Source organism: Amaranthus tricolor, chromosome 1 (genome assembly GCF_026212465.1).
Source record: "Amaranthus tricolor cultivar Red isolate AtriRed21 chromosome 1, ASM2621246v1, whole genome shotgun sequence".
Taxonomy (NCBI): domain Eukaryota; kingdom Viridiplantae; phylum Streptophyta; class Magnoliopsida; order Caryophyllales; family Amaranthaceae; genus Amaranthus; species Amaranthus tricolor.
Window position 1 is genome coordinate 13,267,039 of NC_080047.1, and position 17,463 is coordinate 13,284,501.

The window sequence follows — 17,463 nt, forward strand, 5'->3', positions numbered from 1 at the left end:
GGCAATAAAAGTAACAAAATATAATGAAAAACGCGGTAATTTGAATTTCAAAGGTGTATAGAGGGGGAGTATATGAATACATGTATGCATACCTAGATCGGCTAAAAAAGGCAGGTTTGTTAAATGAGAGGCCAAGATTGAAGATACCATGGAAATATGAGTAGAAAGATCTTTATTTCCTACATCCTACATCATAAGTTCTCAAAGCACAACAGATAAAGCAGGGCACAATGTAGCCACACAACTACATTACAACACATAAGGACAGATCACTTCACCCCCAAGTCCGAAATTAAACAAACTCTAGCTAAAACTTGGAAAATCATCGCATATGGTTTCCTCGGATAGGAAATGCTAATAAAGCTAAGTACAATATTAAACTCGGGAGTTTACATCTCCTTACCTAAAACGTGCGACTCAAAAACTTTCGGGTGTTTACTAAAGATATTCTGAAGCTCTTAATTGCTTCATTGACGCAATTCAGGGCGCACAAAATCGGCATCTGCAGTCACAGAGATGTCAACAGATGGTCTGAGCTGAGCGCAAACTCCAATGGCTTCATGAACAGGATCTGACAAGAAGTTGCTGATCAGGTCTTGGTTGATTGAAGCACCACCGTCAATAGCTACCAAAGCTTGTTGGTTTAGGATGTAGTCGAAACGAGGGGCCCATTTTCTTGATCCAAGCCTTGCCGTGGTTGAACAGTTGTCAACCATAAATGAGACACCTCGAGCATGCATGAAAGGGTTCAAAGAATCCACGGCTTCGATCACACTCTCATTAATGATCTCCGAGTAGGAGTGACCCTTCTTCCTCAAGATCTCAATCTGGTAAATTACATCTAGTCGTCAGACATATATGAATACACTAGTCGCAAACAATTCAATGAGAAATCTCTTCACATAATTTGCTTGGGAAATTAAAAGAGTAAACATATAAAACAGAATTGATAAGAATTTGTATCTTGAGCTCTAATTACAGTCATAAACTCATAAAAGCTTGTGAAGCATGAGCAACATTCTTACCTGAGCCATCATCAGAGCAACATAGACTCCAGCAGTGAAAGGATATAATGGGCCCAAGTCACCTGCAGGTCTGACTGCTCTTACCTTCTCACCCACCTTCCACATTCTGGTTTGATCGATTTTACCCATCGGGAAAGCTGGGAGGCCTTCCTTTTCCTGTAATGGCAGGCATTGGATAAAATTAGACAATTTATCGGTCTTAAAAACACAACTGCAATAAACAAAAACCCATATTACTCAAAGATAACTAAAGTCTTCGACTTGACTAGAGACCTATTGTCTTATGCTAATCCTGAAAAGGCATCACGTCTTAGAAAAGACATTTTAACATAAACGTAGCACTTAAGGCATCACTTCACTCACCAGTATGCTTCATTTCAACTGTAAAAATATAGTTTTGTAAGCTAAATTGATAGTTGAATGCCTCTATTTAGAGTAAACCTTTAAAAGAGGTACTGAACTTTGTCAGTATGAAAAAAAATGCCAGCTAAAGAAAATAAATTGCAGAATGACATACATAGAAGCGTCGCCCAGCTAAAACAACACTTCGGATCTCACTTCCACTTGCAACATCTTCATAGCACTCGTACAAAATGTCCATGCACGGATAGTATGAAGCACTGTAAGCAGCTTGAAATTCCTTTTTGCCTTCTTCTGACAATGCGTTGTACAAAGACAACATTCCCTAACAAGATCAATGCATATTAGAGGCCATCCAATAACCAATTAACACTTTAACGCACGAACATAACACTTATTCTACACAGATAAAAAAACCAACCTTTGTTGATATGGTTTTCGATATCACTCCGGTGATGCACTCAACAGTGTTTTTGTAGGCTAGGTCTTCGCTCATTCCATTTTCAGTGTACCTTCTGAACAAGCACTCAACAATTCCATGAACAGCACCCAACAAGATACCTATAAAGCAACAAAATACCTTATTATTTCTAGGGAATCCATAAATTGATAATATAATTAAGTAAACGAAGTTATATCTACCTCGCTCCCCAAAGATGTCACTCCTGTACTCCTGTTCAAGAGTAGTCGCAAATGTGAATGGGGATCCGAGAGCAACAGACCAGCCAAGAGCTACGTCTGTAGCCCTACCATCAACATCCTGGAAACAAAATTTAGTCACAACCAATTAGATTAGCTACTTTATCAACCAAAAGATGGGCACACCACTGACATTAAAAATGCATGAATCAAAAGATGTGCAAACCTGGTGGACAGCAAAGCTAGAGTTGATCCCAGCACCATTGACCTCTTTACCCTGAACATACAACCTCCTTACAGAGGGCCCCATTCCCTTAGGGCATACAGCTATCACACTAATGTTCTTGGGAAAGTCTTGCCCCAGTGATTGCAGATGACCCAGAAGAAATCCATGGGATAACCCAAGAATGCTGTTTGGCTTCATATGGGAGAAAACCTTCTCATAATTGTCAGCCTGAAATAGAAAAGGTAAATGAATAACTAAATAGGTATTGAGTGTACAAACAACTGAACAACAAACCAAAACAAGAATAGAGCTTTAAATTGTAGAAATAGAACTTCCAAGAAACAGCAGCAAAATTGCAGCAACACAAACCTGGGCAGAATCAGAAATCAGCAACAGGACGAGATCACTACCAGAAATGGTCTCCCACATTTCACCCAAAGTGCCATTCTCTTCACTGAAGCCAGCAGCACGGGCCTCAGCAAAAGAACGAGATCCTTTGCGGAGCCCAATCTGCAATATATTTAAGCAAAAACCAATCATGTATGGTTAAAATAAACTGAAGGTCCCCTCAATCATAGAAAACCATAAATAAATAAAAATAAGTAATATATTGAAAATATTTTTGTTTGCAGCTAACCTTGACAACGATGTCAGATTTTGCCTCCACGAGAGAATCCTTCAAGTTCTGAGCTTGAGCTGGGGCCTGCAATTGATTGAGCATGATAAATTAAGGGTCACCAGGAAATTTTTGCAGAAAAAATCCCATTTCTAAATGCATAAAGAAACCCTTTTTAAGACAAACGTTTACCAATTATCTGATCTTAAGTACACAATACCTTCAAACCAATACTAAGCACAAAAACACTGAACAAAAGTAGATTCTGAAGAAAGAGTTAACTTCATAATTTATCTACAGAATTTAACATTATTATGACATAAAGTACTTGATTGTACTCCAATTGGTTTCCAATTTCCATGTATTCGTTAGAGGGGAAATGGTAATAGGTAATAGAACCCACAGTGGTCAATTAAAACTCCTACAATAACGATAAGAAAAGCTGATACTTGTGATTATCAATTATCATCAACAAAAAGAAAATAAAAAAAACTCGATCAGATAGGAGCTGTATCGAAAAAGTTATAGACATTGTTTGCTACAATCAGAAATAAATTCAATTGAATTGACAAATGAAACAAAAATATTGCAAAAGAAAGTGATTTAAAAAAACGCTAACCTGAGAACCCCATCCAATAACACCAATCTGCTTAATTCCCTTAAAAGCATCGGGTAATAGAGGAAATAAATTCCTTCCACCCCTCACAATGTACTGCCAATATTTCACAACAGGAAAGAAGTTTAATTCATTCATTCATCAATTAAAATGGAACAATACATGAAAATCATAAAATAAAGATAAAGAATGAAAGAGGAATACCTCGTCGTGACCGGAGAGAGTAATCTTTTCTTTGTTAAAAACGGAGCTGTCAAAGTCGAGAGTGGTGGAAGGAGTGTTCATAGAAGAAGGCGCTGACACCATTTTAGCAGAAAGTGCGGATCCTCCATTGTTAACACTAGGAATAGCACGAGCTTGAAGAGCCGTAAACGCCTTTGTAGAAGAAGAACCCAAAAACCCTAGATTGAAGATCGAAGGTATGGGGGACTGCTTCAAAGATTTAGGACCGGAGGTTGATGAAGATGAAGAGGAAGAGAGAGAAAAGGATGTTGCTGCAGTGGCCGCCATGGATGGATGGTAATGAATGCTCTCTAGGTTAAAGTAGGAGGGATACAGATAGGTGTTAAAAAAGGTAGCGGAGGAAAGAAAGAGTGGGTTCTTACTTTTTATAGTGAGGAAGATACGAGGGAATAGAGAATGAAGATCACAAATTCTCCTTACGAGACGGTCTTATACAAGATGAGTCGGTCTTATAGGTGAGATGATCTTATATAAAATAAATTAATTTAATAGGATGAGACAGTTTCATACAATATGAGTCAGTCTTATGGGAGAGATAGTCTTGTATAAAATGAGTCGATTTAATGGAGTGAGAGAGTTTTATGTAATGAATCGGTTTTATAGAATGAGACGGTCTCATATATTATGGATGAGATATAGTCTCATAAAAAATAAGTCATTTAATGGAGTGAGTCGGTTTTATAGAATAAAACGGGTCTTATATACTATGGGTGAGATAGTCTTGTTTAATAAAGGGGTGAGACGATTTCATAAAATGAGTTGTTTAATAGAATGAGACGATCTCTGAGATAATCTTAGAGCCGTTCAAAATTGACCCGACCCGATAATCCAATCCGAAACTGAAAGTAAACCAACCCGAAAATGTGTTCCTTTTTTAGATTTATCGAACCGATATAACCCGACCCGAAGCTATACCCGAACCGGTTCACAACCGAAAATGAGAAAACTGAACCCGAGCTATAACCGATTTTTCTAACCGACACGTAACTATTAACCGAGATTACCCGAACTTAATAGTGACCGACCCGAGTCATATCCGACCCGAATCATGCTCAAAACCAAACTCGATCCGGCTAAAACCGACTTAACCCGAACGAAGTTTAGATCGAATTGCTGTAAACCTGAACCAAATTTTTACATAGAAGTATGATTGACTCATATTCAATCATCTTATTAGCTATTCTAATAAAGTCATAAATATTTTAATAAAATAAATTTTATAAATACATGGTTTCACATATTTAGAGTTAATAATCAATGGTCAATGTTTATTTAACTACTTTTAATCGAATTATATGAAAATTGATAAAACTTTATAATTTTAATTTCCGGTCAAACAAGTAAAAGTAACAATGTAATAATGATCACTAATTGATTTACATTTTCACTATTTTGCTTTAAGTAAAGGAACCTTAAGTAAAGGAACCTTATTATTAATTAAAAAATGACTAACAACTTAATCTGATACTGACTCGATCAATAGTAATTAGTAATTCGCAATTCATAGCCGAATTCTACTTGAAAAATACCCAAATCCGATCTGCATCAGGTAAAACCGAACCAATTATTAACCGATGACAACCCGAGACCGATTGAAACTCGACACGAACTTCAACCGACACCAAACTGATGCTAACCCGATAGCTCGAATAACCGATCTTCAACCGAATCGAATGACAACCATCCGAAACCAACCCGATTGCCCGATTAAACACCTCTAGATAATCTTATATAAAATGAGTCAATTTAATAAAATAAGACAGTCTTATATAAAATGATTCAGTTTTATAGAATTAGACGCTTCATAAAAAAACCAATTAGATAAAGATGGTTTATGCGCAATAGCAAAAGTGGACCCACTGGCCACTAGCAATAGACTACTAGAGATGTGAAGCACATGATTTGAATTGTTAGCCACTTGAAGATTCTGTGAGACCTACAAATTTTGGTTTTCTTAAAATAAAAAGCAAGATTAGAAATGTTCTTGGTCTTGATTTAATGATCCAATTATTAGGAGAAATTGTCTCAAAGAATCTTACACATAAGTATAAGTATTATTTTTGTGTCTAAAAAAAATATTAGATTATCGATTAATCTTAAATAATTTAAATTTTTGAGTGTTTTTCTTAATACATATTTATTATTTATTAGACTTAATTACTTGGCTGTTACAACATGTAATTAATTTTAAAAGGGAAGAAAATTTAAAAAGTTGTATTTTTCGTTTCATTTCAAATGTTCTATTTGTTATTTGCACGTTTGTTAATGCACTAGTTCAATACTTAATAGCGATAATTATTTATAATTAAAAATTATAAAATTTATGTTAATATAAGTGCCAAAACACTTAATAATGATGATGAAAAATTTGATCACTTAATCGAACATGCCTTAACTTGTACTTTGGAGAGGAACGATGAGGATGTGTCGTATGTAAGTGAATTAAGGTTTGGAACGATCAATGAGGTGCTTAATACGAGGCAAATGAGGCTTCACTAAAGGGTAGAACCATACCTTGAACAACGTAAGATGAAAACTAAGTCAAAAGTGGATTGGAGAGGTGTGCTCGTTCAAGGCACATTGTGCAGGTGGGTTCTGAACTAAGTGCTCTTTCGAGCACATGGGGTGCTTGTTCGAGCATTGTGCCTCGGATTCCTTTTTAGTCAGTTTGGCCACTTGAAAGGCATTGAAAGGTTGTGTAACTCCTTGTTTAATGCTTGTTTATTGTGATGTTTATGATCATACTTAATTGATATGCTAATTGTGTGATGTAATTGTGCTTTATGGTGCATTGAAGTGTGACTCTAACAATGATACTCACCTTCTCTATAAAAGGAAGTATCATTCATAGAGCAAAGAGCACCACAAACACACATATTGTTGAGAGGGCTATTATATTGTTAGAAACTCGATAGTGTTCTTACTTTGCTTTAGTTTTTGTGATCTTGAAATATTGTTCTCAAGATAAGGAGAGATTTATTATACTTGCAATTGTTGAATTCAATATAATAAACTACATTTGAGGGGGAGTATCCAAGATACCTGATAAACATTTGTGTTCATCTTTTGCATTTGTTTTTCATTGTTGAACCTCTTTGAGGTTTTAATTTCAATTTAGATATTAATAAATCTTATGTGAAACGAATCAAACAAAATCTCATTTGACTATATTTTAATGCATGAATAAAGAATAAAATAAATTAACGGTGATTGATAAATACTAACCAAAAGCAAATGTGACATTTAAAAAGAAAATAAAAGAGTATGTTATAAAGAAATTCTTCTGCCTTCCCATACTCCTTACTCCACCATGACTCAACACCCCCCTTCCCTTTTACTTTGTGGCCCTCTAATACCAAAAAGTTTCTTTGGATTTGGTTCACTCATAATATGCCACTACTTTTTATTGTATTTTCCGTAATTGAAATCATGCTTTGTACCTCTGTGTTAATTCTTTTTGCTTTCACTTGATTTTACGTCGAGAAGTTGTTGTGGACTCAATTGCAGGTATTTGCATTGAATTGCGTGCAATGTAGCTCCGACCCTCCCAAGGAGAAGACAATTCCCCGCAAGAACCTCAAAATGCCATCATAACGTAACAATACTCGATCGCAAAGGAAGAAAAGAAGGGAAAAAAATGAAAAGAATTTTTTTTTTTTAATATAATCGGTTAAAATGTGATATAGGTTCTGTCAGTAAAAAATATATAAAAAATTATTTAAAAATAATTAATTGTAGGGTTTATTCACATGAGATGAGCAATAAGTGCAATTATTCAGAACAATTTTTCTAATTAATAATGGGTATTAAAGAGCAAATGAGAATAATTAGTTACAATTTGTATAAAATTTATTAGGAAAAGATACCTTGAATAATCCAACTTATTCATGAATTTTCCACAATAATCTCATCATTTGGTTAATCATGAATAATCTCAACTTTAAGAGATATTTTCTTAGAGTAAATACGGTGACCGGATGACTCATTATAGCAAGTTTTATTTTGTTTAAAAAAAGATAAATTAAAATAAAATGTCGAAAAAAATGTTCAAAAAAAATTATGATTTTTTTTATTATTTAGAATTTTTTATGTAAAATTTCAAACTTTTTCTGTAATTTTAAATTGATTTTTAGTTTACTTTTTTGGTGAATTATTAACTATAGTAGGTCATCGGGTTACCCAAGTTTACTCTAGGCAAATACCCCTTAAAGTTGGGATTATTCATGGTTAATCAATAGGTGGAATTATAATAGAAAAATCACGAATAGGTTGGATTATTCTTGGTAAATTTTCCAATTTATTATGTCATTCCTATGATAATAAATATTTACCCTCAAGACAAATGTCTTATCCTTCACAATATTATTCCGTTCTTTTTAATTTATTTCTTTTGACCATTTTTGTGATGATTTTTATTCAAATGAGATAGATTCTCATGTAAAATACAGATGCTATAAGTATTTACTGATACAAAGAACGATATTATTTATAAAATTTAATTCATTTACAAGATAAACTTAATTATTAATTTTTGTATTTGTTATGATATTATCATTATTAAAATGAATAAATAATTTATTATAAAATAATATCAAAACATATACTCATTGTAATGATTGATAATTGAGATATAATCATAAAATTAAAAGTCTTCAACCATGATAGGATATGACTTATTAGGGAGGATTTAGTTGAAAAATAGCTAAATTAGTTAGTTTATTGATTGTGTGATGATGATTTATCTAAGTTTTAATAAAGATTTACATTTTTTTGGTTTATATATGGAAATATAGTATTTCAATATATGATCACATATAATTATAGTGAATCAACAAATATTATATGTTTTAATGAGTTAATTTTTTCCTTAAACATCAAGTCAAATATCAAAAGTTTTCCTATCAATGATAAAAAAGGCAAGAAAATTTTTAATGACAGTGTGACACGTGTCTTAAGTCGTTTCTTCATTAGTGTATTTTATTTTAATGATTGATTAGTTAGCTTATTGATTATGTGATGATGATTTATCTAAGTTTTAATAAAGATTTACATTTTTTTTTGTTTATATAAGGAAATATAGTATTTTAATATATCATTTCATATAGTTATACTTAATCAACAAATATTACATGTTTTAATGAGTTAATTATTTCCTTAAATATCAAGTCAATTATCAAATGTTTCCCTATCAATAATACAAAAGGCGAGAAAATTTTTTAATGACAGTGTAACACGTGTCTTAAATCGTTTCTTCATTAGTGTATTTTATTGATTGGTGGATTTATTTTAGTTTAATAAAATAAAATAAACTTCACCTTATTTAGTTTAATTAACATAGCAATAAATTAATTTGATTATTCCAGGTGGCAAATCATTGTGAGGATACCAAATTGTAAGGACGTCACATGGAATTTTCCGGTTCTTTTAGTTAATAGTATGATAGGTAAAACTCCAAAAAACGGAAGAACTATTTCATTACCATTAAAAACTTATTTTCAAATGATAATGAATTTTGTAAGAAAAAAATAATGACAAAAATATGACAAACATGATAAACTTGTCAAAGTAATTTTTCCAAACTTAAATTAATTTTTCATTACCATTCAAGCATTTAGTACCAATAATATAGGTTTAGGTTTAGGTTTAGGTAACAGCGCAATGAAAACACAACTACAATGATTTGAATGCATACTGTAACAGCGCAATCTGTTAATCAGAAAACTGAAGAATCTTCTAGAAAGTACAATAGATACATACACCATATCAACAATACATGAAAGACAGTTTCAATTAAAGTCAATGCTCTTTCCCCAATTTCTTGAATGTACTACTAAACAGTTTTATGAAACAACATAATTCAATTGTTCAATTGATTCTCAACAACCATAATAACTGCCCCAACTAACCAATCAAGCTTATTAACCATCATTAATTCCTTTGGAGGATCCCATTCTCGTACAAATATTCGACGAATTCATCAATGAGATAAGGCCAAGCACCCTCAGCATCGTAATTCGACAGCTGCGGATCTACTGTCTGCAAAAAAACATCACCAAATTTACCAAGCTTCATCTCCTACAAAAGATGTATACTACGCATTTCCAAATCTCTAATATCCAAGTTTATACTCTATCAGCGTACAAGTCGAGAAGCAAACCATAATCACTTTATCTTGTTTTCTACTTATTTACTTAAATATAGTTATAAACTGTTACACATATAGTTGGGATCAAAGGCTATGCCATTGTTAAGTTGTGAATGATTATCTGTTTATCTAGCGATAGACAAAACAATAAGTAGATAAGAATATACAGACACAAAAGATAGCTTACTAATACCTTTCAAACGCTATAAAACAAAAGTTTCTGGGAGAGCTTTTCTTTGAAATTTACTTAAAAGCGATTGATAGGTTATCACTGATATTAAAGATCATTTTGATCAAGTCTATTTGAATTGGACAAAAGATCAATGAATTTTTTACATTTACCTTTAAGGGATTGATAAGTTATCACTGATATCAACTTTTCTTTGAAATTTCAGGTTGAGGTTTGGAAGTTCAGGGACAAGAATGTATGGACTTCCGGGATGGGAATATAGACACACAAAAGATAGCTTGCTTTCTAAAACTAACACGGTATTACCTTCAAAACTGGGATACAATCAATGTAAAGTTATTCACAAGAAGGAAAATGCAAAACAGGAGTTGAATCTTACTCGCACAAACTCCAGCAGTTGAGCCCAGGTGTCTCTTGAAATAGCCTTGTTATGCCGATCCTAGGATCAGAGAGAGAATAAATTAAAGTGAATTGGGCAGTTGTAAAATCTTCAAATTAATCCTTAGCAACAACAGCACTTTGTAGACAGGCAAAAGAAATAATAGCTCGCACAATAATTTAGTATATAAACTATTACAATAGAACCATAATCATTGCATGATCAGTTATGTCAGACTCGACCAATTCAGCCACAAAATCATCAATTCATACAGTATGAAATGCACTTCAAAATGAAAACACGAATGTCAAGATCTGGAAAGTTGAACCATATATTGATCAAAGAATCACTGCTACTAATGGGGAACTAAGCGTGGATCAAGAGAAAATAAGTTGTACCAAAAAGAGCTCTTCTATACCGCAACACATTATCACCAGCATTATCCCAATGCCTCGAACATGTCTCCTATCCTCGGGGGGGGCGGGGGGGGGGGGGGGGGACTTATTTAGAGGTGTCCAATTGGCACTTTATCCAACATGGAATAATCATATGCTACTTGACAATGGCTAGAACAAACACAAGCTGCTTAAAGGGCCATTTTGTTCAGCTCCATGATATCCAATAGCCAAAGAATAGCACCAACCTCATTAAAAACATAGTTATAGTCAAAGAACATCTTCATACACAATGAATTGAGTATATAGTATTTGAAATTGGAGCAAAACACAAATTGTCCAGACTTTGTAGCTCAAGTGATCCTGAATTTATATGCTTCGACATAATTGAACCAGATTTTAACATAATAAAAAAAGGTATTTCCATCATTTGTCTACACATGTATTACCTGTAAAAATTGACACCAGTGATCAATTAAAGGCCACTGCCTTTCAGCAAAGAGTAGCTGCCACATGCCAATTGCTGTATCCAATGCCAAAGACTTTTGGCCCTGAAGTTACAAAATAAATTGATGCTCAGTAGTCAATTGCTTAATATGAAATGAGGAACTCAAATAATCCACAGCTTATATCAACCACCCTGAAAAAATGCTCAAGAATGTAACCTCAAATATTGTTCTCAGCCAAAAAGACCAAAAGATATGAGTTTTAGCCCACAAGACATGGGGACCCATATATTTGACACCTCAAACTCTAAAATCAACATGAAAAAACATCAACAATCTCACAAACTTATTACCTTTTCCTTCGCCCATGAAAATGCAAATATGTATATCTCACGAAATTTTTCTGCACATTGGGAAATAAGCAAATTTCAATTAATCAGCAGAAAACGATCTATGTATCCAAAAAGGTTCTAATAACAAATAATAAGTGACAAATTAACGAGATAGAGAAAACAGTCATTTACGTTCATCTTTCAGTTCCGAACGCATGTATGGTAGCCTCTCCCTAAGCTTCTCCAGGGAGTCAATCCTGTATGCCAAAAAAGAAGTTCTACTAACATTTGGAAAACATAGCCACAACTTTGATGATACCAGAAACAATTTATGCACAAACCAAGAAGAATAACCAACACTTGCCCTAGTGCTTGCAATCCACCAACAAACTCTTGTTTTGAATATTCACACATGGTTGCAGCTTTCATATGCCAGGAAATAACCAACTGAAGTAGACGAAAATCATAAAATTAATCGTAAAAGTAAATCACAGAAATGACAGCTGTAGAGCCCATATCATAATTACTAGAAACAAACCCCAATACAGACCAATTAAAGCACTCACTAAAATGAAACCCTATGTATTTTGTGCAAGAAAAGCAAGACATACAGAATATGCATCAACAGAGTGCACAGCAAAGACAAATGAAGTAGTTGAATGCTTGTTACAGTTACTAGTTGGGAGGAAATGAAGCAGCTTACAAACAAATAGATGTAATCATATTTAACAGGCACAAAATGCAAGAGATTCACCAATTTAGCAAAAGATTTAACTATTTCTGCCTACCCTTGAGAGCCATAAAGGAAACTATTAGTGTAAATAGTAGAAGTCACAAGAGCAAAAGATATATTCTTAATTCAGTGAAGTTAGACATGGACTTCGGATTGGGCTTAGTCATATCTGATTCTCCAAGCCACCCATTAACTACAGCCTAAAAAGAATGAATGGGGTATGTGCAAATAGGTAGTTACTCTAACGAAACCAGATAGCAAACTTTGGTCATGTACCCATTTATGAACTAGACAAGTTTGATCCAATTTGTTTTATAATTCAACCAAGCGAAAAAAGCATTTCTCAGTCACTTATTTCTCCTCCCTTACACAAAGAAAACAATGTCATTCCATGAAATCAAAAATATTTTTTATCTAGCTGATTGATTTTATTCCTTCAACATATTTTGACTTGTTAGATCTCTTTGCAAATGAATTTTCAAGAGGTGATATTATTTTTCTTTTGACCATTACTTAAAAACTTCATCGACATGTGAAATGATGAGATTTTAGAATGGAAAGAACCTCATTGAGCCACCCTAAAAACTTGTTTGGATGGTATAGAATGAAACCCACTTCAAAGTCTACTAGAGTTGAAGTTAATGTTGCTTCTCCTCGTGTCAGTAGAAGCAACATTTAGTACTTTCTCTACCACTTGAATGTTCCCCTCCAAGTAAAACTTCATAAAAAAAAATATCATTTATTATAATTTTTTTTATTTGTGGGTAGGCTAGAAAATCCCTAGTCCTTACAGGAAGGGGGGTGGGGGAATTCCACTACCCTATATGTGGTGAGAATCGACCAGCCACAAGGGTGAAAGGAAAAACGCTCAACCACTAAGTTGACCATGATTCTCCAATAAGTGGGAAAGTAAAAAGCCAATGATATTCCAAATAAAGAAGAAAATATGCAAATTGTGGTATTTTGAACAAGATTGATAAGAAACAAAGTACGTGTTACAATGGATAAGTTATTAGCCAATGATGTGGTAGAATGAGCGAGTCTTGTGTATAAAAGAGATATATTGGATATCATTGGTGCACGTGTGCCTCAAATGGAACAAAGTAATCAACATAAAAATTTGGGAGAAACTAGATGGTGTGGCACTAAAGGTTAGAAAGGTCGTATATTGCTAATGATTTAAATGATTGCGTCAGACAAATATAAAGTGGCTTTGACAGAGTATGTGGTAGATTTGAATGTGTAACGAGAAATGAGGGTTAGTCTCATATTGCTCAAGCATATAACTTGTTAGTACTTAACACAAGGTACATAAAGTGTGAAGAAGTTATGGTGACATATATAGGTGGAGTGAATCCTATACAAATTGATTACTTCTTGACTAAGATGAAATAAAGAAATTTGTCTTATTTGTACGATTGTAAACTTGTACTACAAGAATGTGTAATCACCCAACGCAAACTCTTAGTCTTTGATGTTCGTATGCAATCAAACTCACGTCAAAATAAAATCCAAGGACTTTGAAAAATTAAATGGTCGAACCTACAAGAAAAGTAAAATGTTTTGTTGATAAAGTTGTTGAGGAAGCTGATAGTACAAGCAAAGAGGATGCTAATTCAACTTAGACGAAGATGAAAGTTGTATCATTTGTGCACCTAAGGGCATTCTAGGACAAAGTAAAGGAAGGATTCACAATTGATTTTTATATATCTAAAAAAAGTGCATTGCAAAGTACCAAGGAAAATACTTAGGTGGGTATTGTAAAAATACATATGCCATGTAAAAATATATGTACCAGAACGGACAAAGAAATGTTATGACATGCGGAGAAGCAACTAAAAATTTGCAATCGTGATTGTTATATGTTAATAAGTCATGTGCAAATAAGAGCGGAAAAAGAACTTTGAGGAACTTAAAAATGGAAGAGATGGTTCGAAGATGATATGGATGACATGAGTGGAGAATAATGTTTCAGAAAATCTATGATAAAGATGAGCTTTGCCTCAATTGTATGTTCAAGATATTATTTAGCTAGCCCTATAGACACAGCTTACCATTCTTTAATGACCTACCAACATAGTGCAAAATTAAGGTCGCATAATAACGTATCGTCTATATCATAAAGGTTTTCAAATTTTACCAAACAATATTACCCGCATTGTAAAGGTGTGAAAAAGCTACATTTTAGGTCGTTTCAAGCGATATTTCATAGTTTAGACCAACATTTGGTGTTATGGCAACCACATCATTCCCGATGCCGCATCATTGTCTCCGTCACCCTTCAATTAGAACATAGTAATAACATATGCCTCACATAAAGTCATTGCCTAAAGTAGGGTAGGATCTAGTGGAATATTGCGATTAAATCTTCAACCAAATTTATCAGCATCACACATAAGTAAATCATAAAGAGGAGATATATATAGTTGGTATTAAGTAATCCGACAAAAGGACAAGACAGAAAAAAGTCAATTTGTTGCAATCTAACTCTTATTATCAAATTTCATTCCTACAAACTTAAATCTATTTACTAAAACTAGACGAGAAATGTAATATGTCACGTCCAAAGCAATTGTGGGGTCATATTTAATGAAAAAAATTTCCTATCTCAATTCATTCCAAATATAATGTTGTTTTGATTGTAGAATTAGATATGAATACATTCATACAGATTACAAAATGACTAATTCAAGCAAATAAAATTGGGTAAGCTAGTTTCTTTCCCTAAAAGACAAATATTAAATTGAATTTCATCTTGTGCACATACTCATTAAGAAAATCTAAAATTAGCATAAGAAGTCTTTCCTTATATATCTAAGAATATTTTCAGAGGCAAAGCATTGATAGAAGATGAAAACATTAAGTAAAGATGATCGACGTTACCATGACAATATCTTGAGGATCAACCTGCCGCCAAAAAGTAAAACGTATAATACAATTAATTAAACAGAGAATATGATAGTACACAACTAATATATCATTAACATAAGCAATTGAAAACACAAAATTGCACAATTTGACAAAACTATTGTTTGGAGACAACTTTTGAAGTGCCTTGTAAGAAATTATAAAAGTGTAAATAGCCAAAAAAAACTTTCCAAACAGAGGTAGCTTATTGGATAGCCAAAAACAATAGCTTTTGAAGTAGATATGGATTTTAATGATAGACAATATTCCATTTCTTATTTTCAAACAACACCAATAGCTAATATTCTGAAATCTCAATCTTTCAAAAGTAATTTTGACAACTACTAGAGCTAGCAATATAGCAATAGCTAACAACTATTTTTCCAAATAGAGCCTAAAATATGCTTATGCACAGACCTGTAGGTCATTGCAGAGGTTAGTGATACCCTCAGCCAATATCATATCTGCATAAGGGTCTGCAACACATATTAAAAAACATTACGGACGACAATAAGTTGAACACAATGTAAATAATGCAGCCAAATTATGGCAGCTAAAAAAAATTATTTGATTTCATTAAAAAAGACTAAGAGGTTGGTTAAGAAAAAAGTGATGAATGAAGTATAAACATAAGGTAATCAGACAACAATCAAAACACAAAGCTAAAAAGATGGCATGCCTCTGTAACGATTATAAAGCTCCTCCAAATGTCTAGAATCAGTAAATGACTTAATGTGAGGCTGACTGTAGAATATATCAAGTGCTCCTTCTAGATGCCATTCACCGGCCTTCAATGCCTGAATAGCAACTTTATCACTGAATAACAAAAATTAACATAAAGCGTCAAACTGTGAACTTTTTAACGGATAAGTAAATCAGAATCAACCAACAGAAGAGACAAGGCAAGAGAAGAAAATGGCTAAGCACCATATCACATTATTGTACAACAATCATATACTTCCTCTGGATTTTAATAGTTGCTACAGTGTAGTAACTACTATTCATCAACTAATCTTATTTGACATATATTTCTCCATGTATAATGTAAAAAATAGTCAAGTGGGATCTTGTTTGATTCGTCTTAATGCATATTTTCATAACATTAACTTTTTAGAATTTTTTATCATATCAATTTAGAGATATTAAAGATTAAAGTTGTGCATCTGACAACGTGATAAACAGAATTGTAACAACTATTAAAAACCAGAGGAAGTATATACAAGTCCAAGAGATTATACCGGGATATAGATGACCAACTGGAACATAAAAGATTAAAAACTACTCCATAAAGATTGTTGTAAGATAAGCTAGACAGAACCTTGGGGTTTTATGAGTGCAAACTGGTTTCTGGGACACACAGAGTAACAACTAAGCATTTCACATCACAAAGTATTACACCTCCATCCCAAAATAACTGCAACAATTTCCATTTTGGATTTTCTAATATAAGTTCCAAATAACTGCTACAAAATGATTTTCCCCAATGATTTTCTCTAAATTAGCCACATATAAACTTACGTACTTGTTTTCTTTGTACTCGATTACTCCATTCTTGCTAAAAAGTTGTGGCAATATGAATCGTTGCACTTGTATTTGGAGACATAGGTAGTAATAGACAGAGTATTAGAATTTATAAAATGATTAGAAACCTTGGAAAAGGAAAACAAATGGCTTAAAAACGATAGCCGCGTCAAATTATTATTAAGACTTTGATAGATAAAACAGAAACATTGCATTACAAAAAGCTATTATAATCCATTTTACAACTTTGACAGTATACTTTTAAAGTTCTTATTATTATTGTACCAAGAATGATAACTTGAAAAGTACTTTATTATTGTACCCTCAAGTATAGCTCTTAGTTTTGAAAGCACAAGGCGCACCGAGGTGCTAAAGGCCCTAAGAGCCTAGGCGCGAAGGCACGATTTTTTTGAATGCGAGGTGCACTTTTTCGCTAAAGCTTAAAAATCAATTTTAAAACATCTATAATACTTTAAACAACATGACATTAATATTTTGGTATCAAAAAGCTTTAAAACATTTATTATTCTTGCGATGACATCACTTTAGCTTAAAACTATTATAATGAGAATACGAAGAATTCTAAAAGTTATTCTTGCGGTAAACATGGTCTCCAATACTATGAATGTAAGTGAGATTAGTTTACTTTGATATTTACTTAGCTTTTATTCCTAATGCAATTGGGCTAGA

General features: G+C 33.1%; 2 protein-coding genes across 4 annotated transcripts in view; both read right to left on the reverse strand.

Annotated features, from left to right (window-relative positions):
• Positions 1-137: 137 nt before the first annotated feature.
• LOC130822849 (ketol-acid reductoisomerase, chloroplastic) lies at positions 138-4,386 on the reverse strand. Its single transcript, XM_057687689.1, has 10 exons — positions 3,687-4,386; positions 3,486-3,578; positions 2,888-2,953; positions 2,620-2,760; positions 2,251-2,478; positions 2,028-2,145; positions 1,807-1,946; positions 1,543-1,710; positions 1,026-1,181; positions 138-827 (listed from the first exon to the last, which is right to left on the reverse strand). Exons 1-10 carry the CDS (start codon positions 3,990-3,992, stop codon positions 468-470), a joined length of 1,776 nt encoding a protein of 591 aa, XP_057543672.1. The 5' UTR covers positions 3,993-4,386; the 3' UTR covers positions 138-467.
• A 5,070-nt stretch (positions 4,387-9,456) lies between these two features.
• LOC130815586 (uncharacterized) overlaps positions 9,457-17,463 on the reverse strand; it is a 10,392-nt gene continuing 2,385 nt past the window's right edge. For 2 of the 3 annotated variants that reach the window (XM_057682089.1, XM_057682076.1), the window contains exons 3-11: positions 15,932-16,068; positions 15,670-15,728; positions 15,229-15,252; positions 11,971-12,059; positions 11,805-11,869; positions 11,634-11,683; positions 11,284-11,385; positions 10,440-10,499; positions 9,457-9,761 (exon numbers count right to left, since the gene is read on the reverse strand). In XM_057682089.1, the coding sequence (XP_057538072.1) occupies positions 9,654-9,761; positions 10,440-10,499; positions 11,284-11,385; positions 11,634-11,683; positions 11,805-11,869; positions 11,971-12,059; positions 15,229-15,252; positions 15,670-15,728; positions 15,932-16,068 (694 nt within the window). In that variant the 3' untranslated portion in view covers positions 9,457-9,653. The remainder of the gene's footprint in view (positions 9,762-10,439; positions 10,500-11,283; positions 11,386-11,633; positions 11,684-11,804; positions 11,870-11,970; positions 12,060-15,228; positions 15,253-15,669; positions 15,729-15,931; positions 16,069-17,463) is intronic. The other variant, XM_057682083.1, reaches the window with a different exon arrangement.